The 21,569-nt window shown below is 40.6% G+C and overlaps 2 protein-coding genes across 5 annotated transcripts in view; both read right to left on the bottom strand.

Moving 5' to 3' along the window:
* The window catches only part of p4ha1b (prolyl 4-hydroxylase, alpha polypeptide I b), a 19,326-nt gene extending 3,480 nt beyond the window's left edge, over positions 1-15,846 (bottom strand). Inside the window, exons 1-14 of one of the 3 annotated variants that reach the window (XM_050070988.1) lie at positions 15,602-15,846; positions 10,041-10,123; positions 9,752-9,848; positions 9,459-9,610; positions 8,510-8,647; positions 8,042-8,281; positions 6,516-6,733; positions 6,238-6,414; positions 5,059-5,129; positions 4,218-4,283; positions 2,328-2,427; positions 2,130-2,183; positions 1,975-2,040; positions 806-874 (exon numbers count right to left, since the gene is read on the bottom strand). In XM_050070988.1, the coding sequence (XP_049926945.1) occupies positions 806-874; positions 1,975-2,040; positions 2,130-2,183; positions 2,328-2,427; positions 4,218-4,283; positions 5,059-5,129; positions 6,238-6,414; positions 6,516-6,733; positions 8,042-8,281; positions 8,510-8,647; positions 9,459-9,610; positions 9,752-9,848; positions 10,041-10,123; positions 15,602-15,615 (1,545 nt within the window). In that variant the 5' untranslated portion in view covers positions 15,616-15,846. Of the gene's footprint in view, positions 1-805; positions 875-1,974; positions 2,041-2,129; positions 2,184-2,327; positions 2,428-4,217; positions 4,289-5,058; positions 5,130-6,237; positions 6,415-6,515; positions 6,734-8,041; positions 8,282-8,509; positions 8,648-9,458; positions 9,611-9,751; positions 9,849-10,040; positions 10,124-15,601 lie in introns of all 3 variants that reach the window. The other 2 variants (XM_050070987.1, XM_050070986.1) reach the window with 2 other exon arrangements.
* A 656-nt stretch (positions 15,847-16,502) lies between these two features.
* On the bottom strand, positions 16,503-20,620 carry LOC126406885 (dual specificity protein phosphatase 2-like). 2 transcript variants are annotated; one of them, XM_050071438.1, is made up of 5 exons: positions 20,434-20,620; positions 20,161-20,291; positions 19,900-20,068; positions 18,023-18,159; positions 16,503-17,586 (listed from the first exon to the last, which is right to left on the bottom strand). In XM_050071438.1, exons 1-5 carry the CDS (start codon positions 20,502-20,504, stop codon positions 16,934-16,936), a joined length of 1,161 nt encoding a protein of 386 aa, XP_049927395.1. In that variant the 5' UTR covers positions 20,505-20,620; the 3' UTR covers positions 16,503-16,933. The 2 variants fall into 2 exon arrangements, with proteins under 2 accessions (XP_049927395.1, XP_049927394.1); XM_050071437.1 differs by having other exon boundaries at positions 19,900-20,071.
* Between the last annotated feature and the right edge of the window lie 949 nt (positions 20,621-21,569).

The following is a 21,569-nucleotide window of genomic DNA, read 5'->3' on the forward strand; positions in this document are numbered from 1 at the left end:
GCGCACAAGCTCCGTTGGTAGGCGATACTATATTTTCACATTTTTAACAATGCAATTTAAAAGTTTTGATTTTTATTGATAACCTACATTTACCAACAACAAAAAGACTACATTTAGCACCAAAAAATGTGTAAAAAAAAAAAAAAGAAGAAGAAGAAGAAGAAAAAAAGAAGTAAATTTTAAAAAAACCCGAATATCGAATACCCAATTTTCATAACGAATACCTACCCATAGAAACGAATATTCAAATATCCGAATATTTGGGTACAGCCCTACTAGGTACCATGTCTGAAGGGTTACTTTTGGTTCCAAAGGTACCATATCGAAAGTGTTTAGTGGAAAGGGGGCTGAAAATAACTCCCACAGATTACTGAAAGGCAAAATTATCATCAGGATGTAAGATTTAGATATACATTTGTGTGATTGTTAAGGTGATGGTTAAACATACAGAGAAGTGTAAGGGGACAGTCTTTCCATGATTGGAATGAACAAATAAACATTTGGTTAAAGTACATGGTCCTGTTTTGCATAGGTATGTTACCCAAACATAAGATTGCGAGTGTCAGAGAGAGATAGCTAATTGGTACTGTTTCTCACCGGGTGGGGAACACAATATTCACAGCATTTGCACAATTTTGTTTTGTTGTAAATTAATATTTTTAGCGTGTACTTTACTTCAAAACAAACAAAATTTCCTGTGAATTTGTCACAGTATTTCATTAAGCTATATAATATTACCAATTCAGACACAGATACTGAGTCAGTAATAATGTACTGTAAGAAGTGGTGGAACATAAGCGCATACCTTCTGGGGCCAAACTGCTGCACCAACATCTGGGAATACTGTGGCTCCACCTGCTGGTACATCAGTCATCTACAACAGAGACAGAGAAGAAAGAGAGTTCAGTCTTTATCGGTCAAATCAAATAATGCAGTAGTGTTACTTAATATATTTTTGGAAGCTTACATTTATTGCTTCCTGCATGGTTATAATCCATTTAATTACTGAACTGATTCTCATCGATATTGAAATTGTATTTTGTGGCTCAGTTTTAAGAAAATATTAGTTGTGGTATCTTTGTCTTTCCTCCTTCCAGCAAATGTAAAACCCTCCTTATTCCATCACCGTAGCAAATCCTACTTTAACTCAGATGTTACTTTTGTGACAGCAAAGACTTTACACACTGGCAAAGCCTGTAATCAGAGATGACACTGTCCTTAATTTATAATACCGGGCTGTCACCATGAGCAAAACCAAAGATAAAAATTTATGGTGAGCTTCATCACACATTTCTTTGGTAAGTGCGACACTGCTCAGTTTATATGTAGCTTTTTAACCACTGGGACTAAACTTCACTGTGCACCATGTGGGGTGAGACAGTTCACTGCCCCACCTGGTTAGACCTCATTTTGTTAAAAACGGCCCTCAGATAACTATCTGATTTTTTTTTTTTTACCAGTTATGCTGGCTTACAAATTAATTGTGGCTGCATCTTTTCTCATCTATGCTGTTTATGTCCCACATACTGTTAAAATGGACATACATGTAAATATTTTTGTGATTTACTTATCTGTACTAGGACAGGCATTTAGTTAAGTACCACAGTAGTGTAGTAAAAGTCAATCAAACTTTTTATTTCCCACTTTATGACAGGATGTTGTCTGCTTCTGCTTGTTCAAACACCTCATGAGGGTTATTGTTTTTTGTGAGAGAAATGACTTGTGACATCATGTTTTTATGGCTGAAACATTACATCATTATTTCATTTAATACACATAATTCATCATAAGAAATTCAGTGTCTTGACATTAAAATGTTGACTGGAGTTTAAAATAACATTCTGCATATGGCCCTAAGTAGCATTTCTGACACTGTTGAAACGTAACGTTTAAGATAGTTTGACCACAGTGTTGGGTTTAATCTTACATTTACATCATTGGTCTTAAGGGTGTATTTAGGAAGAGTTTACTCACGTAGAAGAGCCATGTTGCTATGCGGTTGCCAGTGCCCAGCTCTTTAAAGGCATCTGGCTCATCTTTCTGTGGAGAGAGAAATCAATGTCAGGTTTCATCCCCTGCCATATTAACACCACTGTTCATATATAGATATGAATAACAAAGGATCTTACCCTTCCAAAGTCAAAGTGAGGCTCGTACTGACCTCCAACACCATAGTTTGCAACCTATTTAAATAAACAAACAGTACATGTATACAAGAACTATGCTGTTTCAGTGAGGTTTTGCCTTGTAAAAAAAAAAAAGGAGCAGAATCAAAGAAGAAAAAGCTGTGTTGAATGTTGACAGCCTTCAACGACTGAACTCTTTACCTGCAGCTCTTCTGCTGTGTCCATTTCCAGTCCTGTGAGATCTTCGATTCTCTGGTTGATCTTGTCAATCATTGGATCTTCATAGCCTGTGAGCCAAGCACTGGAACGCAGGAGGGAAAGCAAAACAATTGAGAAGGCCGAGGGACACTTAAACAGTATGTCAGTGAGGCATATATTTGTCCACTAGGTGGTAGTAAAGACTTTGAAACAGGCAACTGAAAGACATGTCGTGCTGAAAAGGCTCAAGAAGAAACTGAAGTCTGGCATTTCAATCAGATGACAGGAAAGGGAAGTGGAGGTATGAGGAAAATATTATACGGCCCAAGATTCAGAATCTCCAATCAGCTCAGGGTACAGGGTTGCTCTGAATTCAAACTGTGTGTGCCAAAAACACAGGAGTTTTTTTGCACAGGAGTTTGGTTAAGGACTACGGCAAAATATTTTCGTGGATTTGACTTCCCTCACACAACCTGCCTTTCATACTCACTCACACACCCCAGTCTAAGAGAAGGCCTCTGATAAAACAAGCTCTTGACCGAGCCTGCACTCTTTCTTGTGAAATATTAAAACATGACACAACTGCAGCTCCGCAGACCACACTGTTAAATTTAAACTGCCATTTTTTTCTGTTTTACACATTACAAAGCCACATTAAAAGGCTGTCAAGCCACACATAATTTTATGATAGAATTAAAGACAACTTATATAAAGATATTTGACGTGACAGACAAAGACAAATTCCAGTATCTGCTCTCAACACACACTCAAATTTGGGGGATTTAAAAAAAAAAAAAAAAAAAAATCTGAGATTACTCCTGCTAGTCTCAAAGACGTGCTTCTGAAATGTCCTGCAGATTCACTTTGAGAAAGACAGTGATATGAGTCAGCTTTTTTTTATTAAGAGTTTGTAATAATAATACGTTTTTTTGAGGGGTTTTTTTTTGAAGGGATGCTACGAGCCAACAAATTTTTTCCTGATGTGTCTTGCAGCCAGTTCAGTGAGCGGTCAAACTCTTCGAGTTTATCCATCTGTTCCCTCTATCACTTAATGTTCACTGACTCTGGAAATGCATGCTGGCGTACACGTACACATAGAAAAACATCAAAGACACACCACACCCTTGTGCCCACATGCACACGCACCCAAACATTAATTACCAAGAACAGTAAAACCAAAGAAACTCAGGGGTTTTTGGTGGTCTGCTAAGCCTGCTATTTTTAAGGGTGGGATGTTTAAAGTCTAACGTACAACGGGAAATGTATTGAAGTAGAGTGATGATTCTAACTACAGGGTGACACTTTCTTAACTTCAACATTCACAGGAGAACAATCTCTCTTTCAACATGTTAGCAGCATACATCTTTTTATGTTTTTTAAGCATGCGCATCCAGACTCAGGCCCTGGAAGTCTCTTGTCGATATGTTAGTTAAGGACTGAAGCACAGCAGCTGTAGTGAGCTCATACTGTATTACAAATTCATTCCCGTAAAGTGCAATGGGGCATAGGGATTCAGCGTTCAGGATCTCAAATAGCCTGGGAAGGATGGTCGGGGGAAAAGAAAACATCTGTCACAACTGCACAGTTCCATGAAAATTCCTAAATTACTGGGCAAACTGAAAGAACAACGAAAATTTCATCTCCACCAAAAACAACAACAGAGGATTCTTTAGTTTGGTTTAAGCTCAATTTGATGTCCTGGCAGATATCTGTTACCTAAACCAAATCCTCTAGTGTTGGTTTTCCAGATGCAGCTTAACATTTTCGTTTTTTCCTTGGTGTTAACTGGATGCAGGGCTCAATATGTCTTTCAGCCAGAGCACAGAGATAAAGATAAAGAGAAGGATGGAGGAGGACGCAATGCAGCCCTCCTGGTAACCTTTGGCCCCTTACCTCTTGGAGACTCTGTACTGGGCCGTGGTAAGTTTCCCAGTTAGGGGGTCATGCACCGTGGCTCGCCTTAACTACAGTAGTTCCCGCAGCACAAGGACACGGAGGTCGAGGAAAAGCAGATGAATAAAGGAAAAACAGGATGATGGAGTGTAGTGCGCACAAGAGGACAAGTGGAAAGTAAGAGGAGGGAAGAGGGAGAGAAAAGAAAGGCAGATCTGGTCACTAGCTGTCAATGTTATTCTTAAAAGGAGCCAAGAGAGTGTTCCACGAGGCAATGCTAAGAACCAAATTTCCATGTCAAAATAAGATTTACCAGTGAGGAATCAATGGCTGCCTCCAATACACCTCCTGACTCACACAAAGCAACTATGTTAATGTGTACTAGCAGAAAAAGCAACACATTTTTCCCCTTTCTGTAGCAGACTCCTGTGCAGAAACGTATCCACAACAGATTCTCAAAAAACAAGTGATCTTCGTTTCCAAATAAATTAATATCAATTAGCTCTAAGAATGCAATCTTTTTTATTTTTTCTTTAATTTCTGTCAGTGGTGAATGCACCGTGAGATAATATATTTCTTAAGAACATGCTTTGTAGAGTAATAGTAGTCTACAAATGTTTCATATGCTTTTAAAGCTTTGATCATTCTCAGTTGGATCCTCTGCTTTAGCTCAAGAGCCTTTAAGCTTTGGAAGGGTGGAGAAATGGAGTGTTACGGATGGGAGTGCAGAGGAGAAATGGGATGAGTTATTGAGGGGAAAAAAGGAGGAGAAAATCTCTCTTTCTCCCTCTCAGCTCTCTCCTACATCCTCTGCTCTTTGCGGCTCCTGGCTATGCCTTACCTTTTGCTGATCCGGTACGACGCTGTCTCCAGCACTCCTGTGATGGGGTTGGAGATGGTGGCCCTGCGAAGCTGTGAAGCCAGGGACATGATTTACCCACACACAGACACACAGGCACAAAGATGTGTGTGTCTGTGTGCTAACTAACTAGCAGAATCACATCAACCAGCCTCACAGCTTTGACGTCCCACCCCTCAACAAACTAAAGCACATAACAGAAACTGGAAAAGCCTGATGAATGTTCCTACTAACCAGACCTATCTCCACAGCGCTGTGTCAGGTCTGTAATCACCGATTATCTTTCTGCTATAGGGGAAAAAATGCTCTGGCGTGTTCTTGCTTCATTGAACCAATCACAGTCGTTTTGCGCGGCACTAAGTCCAGGATGCAGCGGCGGTGCTCTCGCAAAATAGTGTCGGAGGTGGATTTGTTTTGGTGGAACATTTGCACATGGGTAGGCGATGTTACTGTGTGATTCGACTTTAACTGATAAAAAAGACAAATATAATTTGATAATCGGTGCCCTAGAGGTGAAGCATGACTAAACTTAAGCTCTGGAGGACCTCACTGGATCCCTTAAAACCCCAGATGATTTGCTGGCTGTATGTGGCTCTAGCAGAACATTATTACGATGACATCACAAAAGCTCAATTGCTCATCTGGAACGGATTGGTACATTAGTAAAGTCAATGTCACTGGCGCGTGCCACTGCCAGAGCCAGAGCTAAAAGATGTGGCAAATCAACTTCAACTGGCCATGAAGGGAAACAGATCAACATCTTGCAAGAGTCTTGCAAGAGAGTTGTTTTATTCGTTGGGGATCTTTACAACAATTCACTGCAAGAAAAAACAAGCATGCCTTGTTTCATGATCCAAATCTCTTCTTGAACGTGCCATTTTCAGCAAGTACGTTTTTAGCTTGGAGGATGGTGTTTGTTTCCCGTGGTGAAGGAAGGGGATTTCCAAACGGTAACATGCAGATAGCAGGGTAAAAGGGAGAATGCTGGTTGAAATCAGTGGCCCAGTGGCAGGCTTATAGCCAGTTTACATCCAGTGAGTCAGACTAGTTCTTACTAGATCACAGATACCTGTAAAGTGACTAATATAGCTTCATACATGCATCATATGGACTCGACACTATTACATGTCTGTGACACTGAAAATACTGAGAATCTCTTACTCGTGGCTTTGCCAGTTGCTTGATCCTCTCCATTTCACTGTCACTGATGATGTCCAAGTAGCGGACGATGTAGGGGCGGTCCCACTCATCTTGCTGTTTGACAGGTCTCAGCACATACATGGGGTTGCGATTGTTGTCATAGTAACGGCAGAACAGCCGGCTCTGCCTGCGGGGGGTCTGATTGAGAGAAAAGAAAAGCAGGGAACAAAGGAGTTGAAGCTGATGTGTATTTATTAAGTTGGAAATTGTGTACTTGTGTAACTTATAGTCTTCCTCACCATTCTGATGCCCTCCCCACGACAAAGCATCTCATACTTCTTCCTCTCTGGGAGATGCGGTACGGTCATCTTCTTATTGGACTTCTCCTTCTTTTTACTCGGCTCTCTTTTCACTCGCTCCTTCTCTTTTTTAGGTTCGTCCTTCTCAGCCTTTTTCTGCTTCTCCAACTGGAACTCAAAGTACTTCAGGTTGCCCTTTGCACGCTGGTGCTCTGGGTCTAAACATGGGAAAATGAGAGGCCAACAGAAATAATAGTGGTGACTACAAATAGTGATGGCTGCAGCAATGTCACCTAAGAATATCACACGCCCTGCAATCAAAATAACTCTGCTTCCAACACGACATAATTGTATGCTATTTATTCTGTCTGACCTTATACACTTCTCGGAAACAATACGTGCAAACAGGACAAATTAATTTAGGGGCCCATTTCAAGGAAAACGTGGCATATCAAGGTCACCACCAAGGCTTCATCAGAACATTGTTCCGAGTTAAATGGTGTGAAATGTATTGCAGCATCCATTATCAAGAGTATTTATCGAGAACAAATGCAAATCATGGACTTTGTAGAAAATAAATATGGGTTTGAATATGCCAAGTCAACGCCTATAGGTCAAATCGCACCAATCACCAACTTGTCAACTGTCCCATCAATTGGGTTAATCCCAAATCCTAAAACTTGTTGTTGCAGCATTGGCCTCTTTTAAACCGCCCATTATGGCAGCATTGTTTGGTTCTGTGTACGAAAGCAAAGGGTGTAATTTAGGGTCTTCGTTTGTGGCAGTACTGCAGGCTCTTTGTGAAGAAAGGGCTATTGTTGTGGTCTAATTGGCAGGTCACAGAGTTCTACAAGTATTCCTCGTCAAGTGAATAAAACGTATACACAAAGTCCTCTCTGATTATCATTAAATCACTACTAACAAATCAATAAATATAAGTAGACACATGGCATGAAGATTTCTACAAACATTGATAATAATTTATATTCACATCTCTGAAGGTTCTGCACAGAAGACTGTTTTGACTATTGCCAAATCTACTAACAACCATAACAAATTTTTGTGAGAATTTAATCCGACCAGTATCTGACTGTAGGTGGTAAAACCAACATATTGTCACAGACTTGTAGTGGCTTGGATGTTTTAGCTTGGACTGGTAACGACTGTGTGGTTTGGAGTGGTTCTCTGCTTAATTTATGCAACTTACTCACTGACTTAATTCAGAAAATTTTGAGGACCAATCTTAATGTGCTTTTCTTTCTTAGTAATATCTCTGTAAGTTAAGGCTCCTTCCGCATTCTTACAGTCTTGTCTACAACAAAATAAAACCTAGAATCTGTGCAAGTCTGGGACAAAACTGATAAGAAAAGTACATCAGTCTAATCTATCTTATGTTTATGCGACATTATCTACCTTGAGTCAAAATTTTACAATCCAAAGTGACACTGTCACTACACATTGCACAACATGCCTCCCGGTATACTTTTTAAAAGTGGAGAAATACTTCACAGTGTGGAGGGACTGACCCAGTTCAAGCAGCCTCTTGGTGTACTCCAGGGCTCGCTCTATCTCCCCCTGCTGGTAGATGGCGTAGCTGAGGTAGTCGATCACTGTCACCTTATCGATAGTGGACTCCTCTCCCTGATCGAGCTGTTTCAGGGCCTGGGCCATCCACAGCTCTGTGTGGTAGTAATCGACATCAGTGTAGGCGATTTTCCCCAGCTCGTAACAGTCCTCTACTGTCATACTGCTCTTGTGTTTCACTCCTATTAAGATGAGGACACAGAGAGAGAACATAAAGGAACACATAACCATCTCATGTATGATGTCAATTACACAAAAACCAAGGAAAACCCTATATATATGTATATATATATATCCCCTCATCACCAGCTGTTTACTGTGACTTTCAGGACACTTAGTCTGTTTTGCTGTTAATTTTTATGCTGATTTGTGCGAGGTAGATGTGGTATGCACAGATTTAAGGACCTTACCAGGTAGGTTTCCTGTAGAGATGGTGTTGGCATCCAGTCTGTAAGTGTCTTGTAACCGGAGGAGAGCTTTAGCCGCCCCGGTCTGGTCCTCATCTGTAGGGAAGTACTGTCTCTGGATGGTCAGGTTGGAAATAAATCCTGAGAGAGGTGGACAGGAGAGGACAGAGAAAGATATAGTAGGATGATTATATATGTGATACATAACAAATAGACAAGTGGACAATAAATACTCTCTCCTAATGGTCAGCCAGACTGCATGGAGTCACTTTGATCTTTCTTGAGAGAATTATAGTTGTATTAAGCCAGACGTGGTAAAAAAGAGTGAGTAATGCTCTTTTTTACCTTCATAACTCAAGTTACAGTAACTAATTGAGGTACTTGATTTCACTAAAATACATTAAGTATGAATGAGCAGCAGACTATTAGTCTAAACAAGCAAACATATACAGCTTTCCCTGGATTAATGATACGTGTCTTTCAAATGTCAAACAGAACACCCAACTCTAAAGACACTCTGCTGCACTAATTAGGCAGTTTCATGACCAACCAATACCAGGAAATGTATAGCAAGCCCTGGATCACATCACTATTCCCCCTCTATGCATTACATCTGTCATTCGAAAACCATAAAGTACTTAACATGCACTTCCTCGACATTTGTGGATAAGTAAACTGCTCGTGTTTGCTCGCACATTAGACATTCCTGCCGGCAACTAGTTCCATACGGCAATGTGTGTCACGTGATACTGGTGATGTTTCAACGGTCACCCAGCAATAGATCTTAAATTAGTTATTCAAGTAACGTATTTTGCATATTATTTGACATGTTTGGTTTTTTTATGAAAATATTAAGCTCACTGCTAAATATATGCTAACCACACTTTGCTGTGATTTTTCTAAACTGTTGACACTTAAGTTACTATTTGAACCAGGTCTGCTTTATTTGTACCATCAGTAGTGTCCTTGAGTACAAGGCTCTCCAGGTCTCCCCACTCTGTGTTCAGCCTCTTCATCAGTTTGAAGGCGTTGACAGGGTGTCCCAGGAAGCCTTCAGGGTCCTGTACGGCTGTGTTGGACAACGAATCCAACTTATCAGCCCACCTATCACAAGGATGGTAATACAGAGTTAGATACATTGCTTACAGTTGAATCCATGAGCAGTAATATATTATTGATCAGATATGTTAAGAGGTGTGTGTCCGTTAAGTGTACAATTTTTTGTGCACTTGGACACAAACTCACCGTTTGACCTGCTCAAGCTTGTTCTCCTCTGCTCTGATGTAGTCCTTTAGAGAGGTGACGAGGTCTTTTTCTGTGTACAACAGATCTGTCATCTGGCCTGAGGAGTACAAATCAGAAATGCATCATCATCAATACTAAAATACCAAAAAGGCATCACTAATCTCACCAGATCAATACAGGGTCCCACATACGTGTGAAATCCTTTGCTTCCATATGGGTGGTACAGCACAAGTCAGAAGAGGGAGCCATATTTCTAAAGTAAGCACCATATGTTGCTTGATAGCTTTACCTATGGAGGTGAAGAACTCAGAGTTGGCCGAGAGTGACTGCAGACAACTCAGCAACAATAAACAACAACAGGGCAGCTCCATCCTGAAGAAAGAGTGAGAAAATCATTGTTCAATACATTAACTTGAAAATCAAAGTGTACACTCAGCTGAGTACGTATCTCTAACGTCACAGTTTCTGCTGGATGTCAGGTATCCATCCATAACATATCTAAAATTGGCCAGATGTTTCAAGTTCTAATCATTTACTGTCTTGATTACTTTAGCTCATTTCCAGTGAGCTTCATCCAACAATTCCTGACCTTAAAACCACAATAGTTCTTCCCCCGTCGTCCTAAACCTCCCTGATTTATCATAATGTTCGTCTGCTCCTTCCAGTGCCGCTCCTACTGAATTCAAAACCTAGTTGTTAGCACTATTTAAGACCGGACAATCCACAGACCTCCTGTGGACATTTTTGTTTTTCTTCAACCAAAAATAGTTCCCAATAAAAAATGATGGCAGCAAGACCTGTGGATTGTCTGGAGTAACTGGGGCATTATTTCTGGAGAGACGCTGCCATTGAGTGAGCAGAAGTATAAGCAGATCTCAAAACCTTGGAAAAACTATCTGCATGGTTAAATATTACCAGAGTAAGTAAGTGGGTAAGGGGTAAGTGAGGAAATGTGAAGTATTGAACCTTGAACTAAAAGACTTGGAGAATGTCTTTAATCCTTTTAGAAGTGCAGCCTCCCAGCTACCACACAAAGCCAAATATAAGTCTGTGGTTGGTGACACTGTGTCCGGTTTGGCTTTGGAGTTGGCACAGCCATAGCTACTACATAGCTACTGTGAGGAGTGGCACTGTGATCTACCCAAACAGGCAGAAATTAGAAGAGAGCACAGACAGACAGGCAGGAAAAAAATGTGCAGGCAAGTGTCAATGCTGCTGCTAAGACTATTATCATTATACTAATAAAGCACACTGATTCATATTAATTCTAAATCTGCATCTGGATACAAGTGTGAGAATTTTGCTTTTAAAATTTCCTGGATCCACACAAGTATATCCTTGTTCTTTGGCCTAACTTCCCCTAAAACTTAATTTATGCGTGCTGGCACATGTTTGAGATATCCTGTTAACAACCTGACGAACAAATGGGATTAGAAATATCCCGAAAGCTTAACCAAAGTCTGTGCAGCACACTGTGTGATAACGTGCTTCCAACACAGGAAGTGGACTTGGAGGAAGGCGGTGGAAAGAAATGATTCCAACAGAATCCAAAATTATCCAACACAAGTCAGAAGTGGCACTTACAGACTTCAGTATTAATTCCCTCTTGTAAGGGATGTTAAGTGAGAAGGAAAACCTGGTTTGTTACCAATAAAGCAGAGATTAGTAAAGTATGACCTTTGGGTGTTTTAATGGATTATCTATTTTGTATTGTGTTGAGACTCTCCTTGGGTCAGACATAACGAAGATAAATGACACTCATGATGGGGATGATAACAGACAAATTCTCACACTACTCTGGTGCCTTTCATTTGAATACTTGTATCAAGGACAATATATGAAGATTAAGAGGTTTTTAAAAGTAAGTATAGTAATGACATGAAGCTAAATTGGCTGGAAACGATCAAGCAAACATTCAGACCATCCAAAAATGCCAAACATTTGATGGTTTCAAGTTCGCAAATGAGAAATGTTGCTGCTTTTCTTGGTTTTACAGTATAGTAAATGAAATACCTGACTATATGTGACTGTTAGTTGGAATAAAACAAGACATGTAGGCCAATTACAACAGTTTTTTATGTTTAATAGACCCAAGCTGAAGATCTAACTTGGTTCTAACTATGTTGTTTATATATCTAACATTGAGCTGCTAATGCTCAAAAATACTTCAATCTCTGACTCTGGCCTCTGACATGAATGTCCCCAGTTTGTTGTTTTTTTACATAATGGATAAACACAGAAGGTGTCAAGTAGAATAACAGCAGTACCACTGTAAATACCCATTACATGCACACTTGCACACACAAGAACCAATTTAAAAACACACACACCTTTCTTGCTTGCAATATATGCACATAAAAATATATTTACACACATAAGATGGGTGCCAAAGTAAAGGCCATGGATAAAATATGCATCAGATTTCTAAAGTCTTTCAGTGAAAGCAGACAACAGGCTCAGGCAGGTTTCAGTCTCGCCACAAAGTCAAGCCTTGAGTGAAAATAAACGAATGACTTCATATGACTTTTCAATTCAGGTCAGCAGCAGGCAGGAAGGCAGGAAGGCAGGAAGGAAAAAAGTCTGTCAGAGCCCTGCGTATTAAAGCAGAATTAAATTACATTAAATTAAAGTACGTTTAAGTGAAACTCTGAGGCAAGATGCAAATTACCATTATCCCTAACTGCTACTACAGCATATCCAGAATCTGTGGTGCCACTTAGACTAAGATACCATGATTGTGCCTCTGCCACTTGGATTTCCAGGATAAAAACTCAATAGAATATAATTACTGTAATGACAGGGTTAACAGCTACTGTGTCTCTCTTGTTATAATATTGTAGAAGAGCAATGTCAAGATTAAAGCGTCAAGTATAACAGTTATAATTTGGATCTATGTGCCATGCCACAAATGACTGTGAGTGGCAGTGAGAGTGTTCATGTGCATGCATGCTTGTACGTGACTGTGAAGACTCCAAGAATGCCTGATGGCCATGTAGCATTTAACCTGCCAGTCACGTGAGATGCCAAACTGTTTTGCAGAAATTTGCATTGTTTGCTGACCTCTCAAACTATGTGCAAATTGGGCTGCATTCTGTTCAGACATGTTCATTAGGAGACTCCTTTAGACTTCTCAATTGTGAGAAGAGTTATCACAATGCTCTCACTTGCAGGGATGGGTCTGTCTCTGTCCTCAAACAACACTGGTAAATAATGAGTTGTGATGTCCACTGCATTCCAGGAGTTTTTACTGTTTTCCTGACGCTTCAACTATTTCCTGTTTTGCCTAAAATTACTTTCGGCAAACCCCTGACACCAGGACTGAACCAGTTACTTTCAAAGTAGATTCAGCGATAGAAGGACGAGGAGGAAAAGCTTAACCCCTTCAATACAACAAAATACTGCATTGTAGTAGTGAAACTTCAGGCTGCTGTTGGTGCATACCTTCCTATATTCTTTTTCTTACCCAAAGAAGGTATGAAAAATTACCCAACTGTTGTCATGACATAAACATTTATCCACAGTGTCCTCAGGAAAGAGTTAGTGACCATCAAAAATTATTTATGAAACCATTTATGTATGCTTTGTCATCATGACTTTGCAATATTTTCCATCACTGTACTGTATGCTGTTTTATATACAAGCAGTGTAGTTCCCTGCAGTGCTATTTACACATTAAGACCCTTTTAATAATTACAGCCTCACTGCAGTCACTAAAGCATGAAATAAAAATCACTGGTGTTATTTTTGATTGTGATCTGTGACCCAAAGTGAGAAACATCACCAAAAATGCAGTTTCCCATCTCAGTAATTTTGCCAGTATGCACTCTTGTTCATGCTTTTATCTCAAGCAGACTTGACTACTGTAATGCCTTCTTCTCCAGACTCTCAAAGAAATCTTTAACCCTTTGAAAGTTGGAGCACGTCACTTTTCTTGTGCTGCTCTCTTTGAACCCTGAGCAAATTGGCACAATTTATTTCAAAAACATGGGAAAAAAGGCATTGAGCAACTTGGTGAGAAATGTCCCACAAATTGCAAAAAAAATATTTAAAAAAATAGGGGGGAAAAGCTAGGGAAAAATTGTATTAATAATTATTATAATTATTACATTTTAAAATTATGTTACCAAAATATTATAGGGTTTAAGCACTCTCTCCAGATCATTTCCTTGTCTCTTTTTTTGACAAATTTTCTTGTTTACAATTTTCTCTTTTTACTTACTAATTTTTTGAGTCACTTCTTCTTTTGTTGTTCATTGCCTTTTCCCATGTTTTTAAAATAAATCAAGCCAATTTGCTCAGGTTTCAAAGGCTTAAAGAAACTTCAAATGATCCAAAATCCAAAAACATTGAATACCTCCCTATTCATTTTAGAAATCACTTTGCTTACAGTTTTTTAATCTCTTAATGGACTAGCTCCTGATTATTTGACATCTGATATGCTGGTCAAATACATACCTTCCAGATCCTTCAGCTCCTCTACCTCTGCTCTACTAAATGCCCCCAGAGTATAACTAAAAAGTACAGTGATGTTGCATCATGTGTCACCGGCCCTCGTCTCTGGAACATCCTTACAGAGGAGGTCAGACTCTGATTCAGCTGACAAACAAAATCTGAAAACCTCTCTTTTTAGACTTGCATTTATGAAGCTTTTATTAAATTAATTAGTATTAATTTATTGGTAATTAATTAGTATTAGTACCTGATTTTTTTTATATGTGTGTGCATGTGTCTGTGTGAGTGTGTGGTTGTGTACGTGTATCTTATTTACTTTATCTTACTGTTTTGTATCTGTAGTTTGTCATTTTAGTATGTAAAGCAATTTGAGTTGCACCTACTGTACAAACAGTACTACACAAATAAAGCTATTATTATTACAGTTGTTATTATAATGTTTTGAACAAATATTAGCCTATTCTTCTCAATCTGTGTTACATTTAAGTGGCTTCCTTGCAGAGGAATTGCCTTCATCCCAACTGTCTTCTCCAAGTTTTACAGGGAGTATGTGTGAGGAGTCAGATAACACAGGATGTGGATGGAAGAGGACTGCCACGTCTTCGCCCCTCCCCACTGGGGAAACTCATGAGGACTGAACACTACGCAATGGAGTCTGAATGATTTCACCACCAATAACCCCAAAGTAACCCCTGCAAAGTCACTGACAGCACAGCAGGGGGGCTTTTAATTCCTAAAAGTCCACAGGTGTTGTTTGATTACTCCCAGACTAATTTAGCTAATTGGCTAACCAACAGGAATGTAACGTAAAAATAAAAGTTTCCATTTGATGTTAGCTTTTATCCCCAAACAGCCTGACAGTGTAGACTCACATAAGTGTGTGAGATGGTTCACTGTGTGCCTGTTAGTGCACATAATGTCTTAACTAATAAAAATTGTGCATACTGTGCTGTTATTGTGGGAATGTATTGTACAGCTGAGTGGAGGCAGCGGCAGCATCCCACGCTGCATTGCACTGGAATGCCATAACATTGACGCTAATAGTTTCATAAGGTAAAACTCAGGCTCGGTTTTCTTTTCTCGCTTATTTCGACTTTTAATGTGGCTTTTGCTAATATTACTCCCTTTTAATCAGTTCACTCTTGTTATATTATTTTCTGCTGCTTAGATACATCATAAAAATCAAAGTTTCAGTCAGGTTAGCTAGTTTTAGCTAGCTTAGCAAGCTAACCTAACTTTAGAGGAATAACCGTTAGCGTATGGAACGTTGTCTGTTGGTCCCAACTGAAATCAGAAAACACGGTGAGTTCACAACTGTAAGTTGACATGTTAACGACCTGAAAAGGCTGCAAAAGTTTAGTTTTAGCCATCTTATCAGCTTCAGGAGTTAATATTTACCTAAACGAGTACATCCTGCAGCAGAAATGTGTCCCCCCGCTTGTTCGGTCCTCTTAGAGTCTCAGCTCAGCCCGGACCCGGTGCAGCTAACGGTGAGGAGATGAACACGCAGTCTGGTGGCTCGTCCTATCAGGGATGTTTCAGCGCACTGTTGGCCATCTGGTGGTAAGGGCTGGATTCTTAAAAGTCTGGATGGTACGTGCAGAAGCTCACATGCATAAAGTCTGCTGCTGCTGGAGACTTTGGGGGCTGGCGTTTGGAAACTGCAATGGGAGGTGTCTAAGTTGTCTTGACCCGTGGAGAGACAGCCGTGGATGAGTATTTGGGGTTTTGAGGTGAATAAAAAAGTGTGTGTGCGTGTGTGTGTGTGTGTGTGTGTGTGTACCAGCTAACGTCACCCCATTGCCACGTGTTGAAACTGTGCTCCAAAACTCATATGTGTTTCCCTCTGTTTTGGCTCATGCTCTGCTGTAGTATATTTTCATTGACATACAGGCATGTGCACCCTGGATTCAACATCTCAATTCAAACTGGTGTCCTGTGTAGTTGCGCAACCTCTAACTTGGTCCAACACACTCATTTTCACCATTTTCACCTGCAGCCTCCTCTTCCTCCTTCTCCCACTCTCCAGAAAATTCCTTCGTCCCAACCAAAAACTGTGACTGGAGGGAGGGAATTCCAGCTGCATGCAACTGAGTTCAACAGGGTGGAGCTAAGTGTGTGTGTGTGTGTGTGTGTGTGTGTGTGTGTGTGTGTGTGTGTGTAAGAGAGAGATGGCAGAAAGAGTGATGGCAATACGTGCAACAAATCTCAGCTAACTGTATCTCAATGGCATGCCCTGCGTAAACACTACAGCATTGTATATGTCTGTTATAAACACTGGCTATATGCAAGCCTCCGTTCAGTTTTTTAAATACTTTTCCACACAATGCTGCAGAATCGTCACCTCATGGAATACAACTGAAGAAAAGAAAACTTTCTAATGTAAAATACTATTTATTAATGTGTACGTTCTAGCAACTATCATCAAGCAACATGTCATGACAGGGATTATGTCATACTGAGTCAGAATAAGTCATTAAATTAATTATCTGCATGATTACTGTCGTTACTGAGGAGCAGCGTAATAAACACAGTGTGATTGTGGTTTGACAGTGAAGCAAAATTAATGTTAAACTTGTGGGAGAAATACTCCTTTCAAGTCTCTGAGTCCTTCTTGCAGTCCAAAGTCCACCTCTGTTTGTTCAGTCTAAGCTCATTTAAATGTTTTCTCAATGTGAACTGTACAAAAAAATAATAATCCAGTGTATGTTTCTTTTCTTTTCCAAACAGTCATCTGCGGATGTCGTTTAGGGAGGTGAGTCTGCTCCCAAACAGCAGCTCCTCATAGGTCAGCAGCTGACGAAGGAAGTTCACGTTGGGTGCCGTGCACGCCCTCCTCTCCTTCAACCAGCGCAGGGCATGAAGCAGCGACCAGCGTCGATGCTCCATGAGGAAGGCCAGCGTTAGAGCTGAGCTGCGGCTCCTGCCTGTGCTACAGTGGACCAGAACGCGGCCGGCCGGCTCAGCCATCAGGGCTGAGTTGATGAACCTGGATGCCAGTGGCAGTGCCTCCACCAGGTCCTGCTGGGCGTCATCACTCAGACACAGCCTCAGGTAGCACAATGTGTTGGGGAAGGCATCAGGGCAGTTGGCAGTGGCATTGACCACATGCGTGATGTGTAGATTCTTGATGATGCGGTAGTCAGAGGCCTGGGAGGCAGAGCCCTGGTAGAGGGCATCTTCCAGGATCTCTGAGGGGTAGATGGTGAGAGTGTGGCGCTCAGGTTCCAGCAGGACCATACGTTGTGTGCAGAGGAAAGGGTAGAGGGCATGGAAGGCGGAGAATCCCCCCAGCAGGATGACAGGGTCCATTCCTAAACCACTGAGCTGGAAGAAACAGCGCTGGAGCTCAGGGGAGTCTGTCCTGGCCTTCACACTGCCAACTGAAATAGACACAGAGACACAGAAACAATCACAGCGACAAAACACAGACAGAGAGAAGAAATCAGCGCACATAGCAAGATAGATGTCAACAACACTAAGTCTACAGCCACACCAGAGGCTCTGTGAGGCTGTACTCAGGCACAGTGGTGCTAAGGTCAACATACGCACAATGCAAATGCTAACATGCTGATGTTTAGCAGATATATTTACCATGCTAAGGACAGTATCTTAGCCTGTTAGCATTTGGTAATTAGGGCAAAGTATTGTGGAGACCAAGGTGACATAGGTCATGAAACAAAGTAACTGACAAATTGAAAATTCGACCTGATAATAGAGGACTTAAGGAATCACCAAATGTATTTCAATTTGTCATGACTATTCAGTAAAATCCTAAAATGTCACCCTGTTGGTAGGGTCTGAATGTGGTGTACTGACCTGGGCTGCATCCCTCTTCTGCATACAGCAGTATTATAGAATACTTCTGCAGCTCTATACAGCTGATGAGACAGCCCAGCACAGGGTGGATCACCGTCACAGCGGCCCGCGCTGTCACCAAGTGGCTATCCTTGTACCTAACACACACATTGATAATATGCACATAGATTATGTATCATAACTGCAGCAGTTACTTTGCACAATGTAATTCTGTAGCAGATAGATCTTTTAAAGGTGGAGGCAGGCTTTGTTCTATAATGTTTTCTTACTTCCCAAAAATTCCAAGGAAAGACTAAAATCATAGCTTGTCTTTGGCCCCAAACCCATTTGTTTGATAGAAAGATCAGGTGGCTTTAATTTATGAAAATGATAGAAAAGGCTAACGAATTTTCTGAAACAGCTGGGTACTGTAGTTTGTAGCAAGTGTTTAACAGACGTCAATCGTGCATAATTTTCAGCAGCAGACACATTTGGTGCTCTACTGAGTATCTCCAGGAGCAGGACGGTGGATGTAGCATTGACTCAAAATGAACCTCTTCTTTTTAATGAAGGAAGTTAAGATGAGACGAGATGAAATGAGACAAGATGAAATGAGTTGAGATGAGACGAGAAGAGATGAGATAAGATAACCCTATATTTGTCCCACAGCGGGGACATTTGCATGACAGCAGCAGAGGCGTAGTGCAAGCAGGAAGCATCAGTAGAAAAAACACAAAGCAATATTTAAGTATGTATCAATAACAAGAAAAACACAGGTCAGTGTGATGAGTAAACTGTACAAAACAAAGATTGATTTCACATTATTAACTGATGGGATAGTACAGTTATTGCACAGTTTAGCATATATTGATATTGCGCCTGAGAGATGATTGTGTGCAGTGAAAAATAAAAGCAAGACTTAATAAATAGACCAGCTATTTACATTATTGCATGTATCGAGTATAGATGTCGACCACATGGAAGTTTAAAGGAACTTTGGAAGTATAAAATATGGAAATCTAAAGAGAACTGGATACAACATTGCCATGAATGTTGCTCAGTGGTGCATGAAGACAGAAAAGTTAGGGAGCGAAATTACCCTGAACTTCTGCATCATTAAGCCCATAAAGCAAGTGCATTAGAGATTTCACCAGCACGGTGGCTGACTTCCGACGGCCAAGCTGACGACCTTCAGTTTAGCTGGAAGTAGCGAGCTTTTGGGGCATAACGTGAGGGAGCCAGATGTATATGTATGTAGTAATCTGCATAGGCCTGCAAATTCTACCGTGTCTTAGGCATGGGTTGGGGGGGTTAGGGTTGGGGCAGGTATTGTTGACATTGTAATTTGTACTGGGTCACGATGGACACAGAATAACTGCCTCTGTAACTTGAAAAAGATCAATAAATAATTGATCTAAAAAAAAAGTTTAGCTGGAAGTAGCAAGCTTTTGGGGCATAACGTGAGGGAGCCAGATATATTAGCTACATGGTTTGGCCACTATATCAAATTTGCTTCAAAGTTTGGACCACTTCCTTTGGGCCATGTTGGCCAGTGCAACAGTGCGGCTCTTTGATGGACAACGAGCAACCATATGGCACAGTGGAATAAGTTTTAGCATTTCAGGCTTTGGATACTTGGACAATACTTGTTAGTAGGATCAATTAACTGTTAGTTTCCATCTTTTAATTAAGAAAAATGTCACCAAACCCCGTCCTTTAAATCAGCTAGTTGTCCCAAAAACTGTGCCTCAGGTAGGCCAGATGCCACATTATTTTTGAGATCACTTTACAGCTAAATAGAAACCAAGTCTTTGTTGAGATAGATGTGATGATTTGAAACTGGTAACCTTTGAGACCAGACTGTGCTGTTAATGGATTGCAGTTCATGCAGCACCCACCTCTCTGCGCTGCGGCAGTCCAAGATGAGAATATAGTAAGGATCATACAGGGCAGGCTGGCCTTCCTCTGCACTCAGCAGGTTGTACACTTGCTGTGGGGTGATATAGCCTCTCTCCACCAAAGCTGTCGCTGGAAGAGTAGGAACGAGTGCCTCCTCTGGCTCACACACTGCTTGCAGGCAGAATGAATAAAAAGAATATAATGTATCTGCATGTGTGTAGTTGTGTTAGTTGTGCTAGAAGTAAAAATACTCCCTTTACCTTTGCTCTGCGTAGGTATGGTGGAGGAATGGCCACTGTCAGTACTGTTGACCTCTCTGTCACAGATGCTGCTCTCTGTTTGGTATGTGTTGACAGGCTCTCTAGGGGCCACTCTACAACTATTATTCACTCTGACACGAACACAGACACATGCTCACAGAAGAACTGCAATTTCAAAGCAGTAATGCAACAACAACATAGGAGACTTAACACAAAACTAACTTATGATGACTCACCAATGCTCTGATTTTTAAAAAACAGCAGAAGTCTTACCTGGACAGAACTGCGCCCATTTCGTTTAATTCATCTGGCAGATGCATCAGCTGTTCCCACCCGCCCTTCATCAGAAGAACATGCTACACCAAGACACAAAGAGATAATGTGACAAACTTCAGCCTCGCCTTGAATTAAGCTGGTAGTCAAGGAGACGGTCGAGTGCTCTAGAGGGCCACATGGTACAGTAGCTGGCTGTGACAGGTGAAGGAGGGGAGACCTGGATAGAAGTCCTACTTCATCCAAATTGCAACCAATAGATTCAGTGTTTATGGTAATTTGGTGAGCAAAAGGCTCTGAGTTTCTCTCAAAACCATACACAGAGTCCTGTAGTATTTAGTAAAAAGAAGACAGAACGAATAAGGCAGGATGCATGAAGCAGTACATGTACCAGGACGCCATAAGACATCAATTCAATGCCTTTATGGACAATAATTTGGGGGAGTAACATGTAATGGGGCTACATAACTATAAGAAATGTAATCTGTTCCTGACAAAAATGTTGGTGATTACAAAGGGGTTATATCTGAATATATATATATTCTGTAAAAAGTTAATAAAATAGTAATAATCTTTATTTATATAGCACCTAAACACAGTTACAAAGTGCTTTACGAAACCATAGCAAATAAACAAGATAAAGCAATATAAACTGACTACACAAAAAAACCCTGATCTCCTCAGGCAGGTCGCTCCAAAGTCGAGGAGCTCTGACTGCAAAGGCTCTGCCACCTTTGTAAATTCATCTAGACCTCAGAACAACAAGAAACGATGCATCTGAGGATCTCAGCGTGCGAGAAGGAACATAGGGCAATAAAAGATCTGTTATAGAACTTGGGACAAGGCCTCTCAGGGCTTTAAGTAATCAATAAAATCTTAAAATCAATTCTAAAAACAACAGGTAACCAGTAGGGAGGCCAGGATTGGTGTGATGTGGTCATGTTTTCTAGTCCGAGTAAAGATACTGGCTGCAGACCTTTGGGTGGATATGTAGATTATCGCATTATTTCTGTTGCTTTGCATCTTTTTGCCGAGCAGGAATGTCTTCTTTTCCTACATTTTTCAGCTTAATTGCCCAGTTTAGAAAAATGTGTTAAGAAAGTAATCAAAAAACAATCAAATGTAAGAAGTTACAT

The sequence above is a fragment of the Epinephelus moara genome, chromosome 19, assembly GCF_006386435.1.
Source record: "Epinephelus moara isolate mb chromosome 19, YSFRI_EMoa_1.0, whole genome shotgun sequence".
Lineage (NCBI taxonomy): Eukaryota > Metazoa > Chordata > Actinopteri > Perciformes > Serranidae > Epinephelus > Epinephelus moara.

Excerpts from the sequence above, each read along its gene's own strand:
- LOC126406885 (XM_050071437.1), bottom strand. The coding sequence starts at position 20,504 with ATGAAGGGCGGGTGGGAACAGCTGATGCATCTGCCAGATGAATTAAAC. Across the intron at positions 18,160-19,899 it reads GACTGCCGCAGCGCAGAGAG|GTACAAGGATAGCCACTTGG; the intron begins GTGGGTGCTGCA and ends TGTGTGTGTTAG. Across the intron at positions 17,587-18,022 it reads AGAAGAGGGATGCAGCCCAG|TTGGCAGTGTGAAGGCCAGG; the intron begins GTCAGTACACCA and ends TGTCTATTTCAG.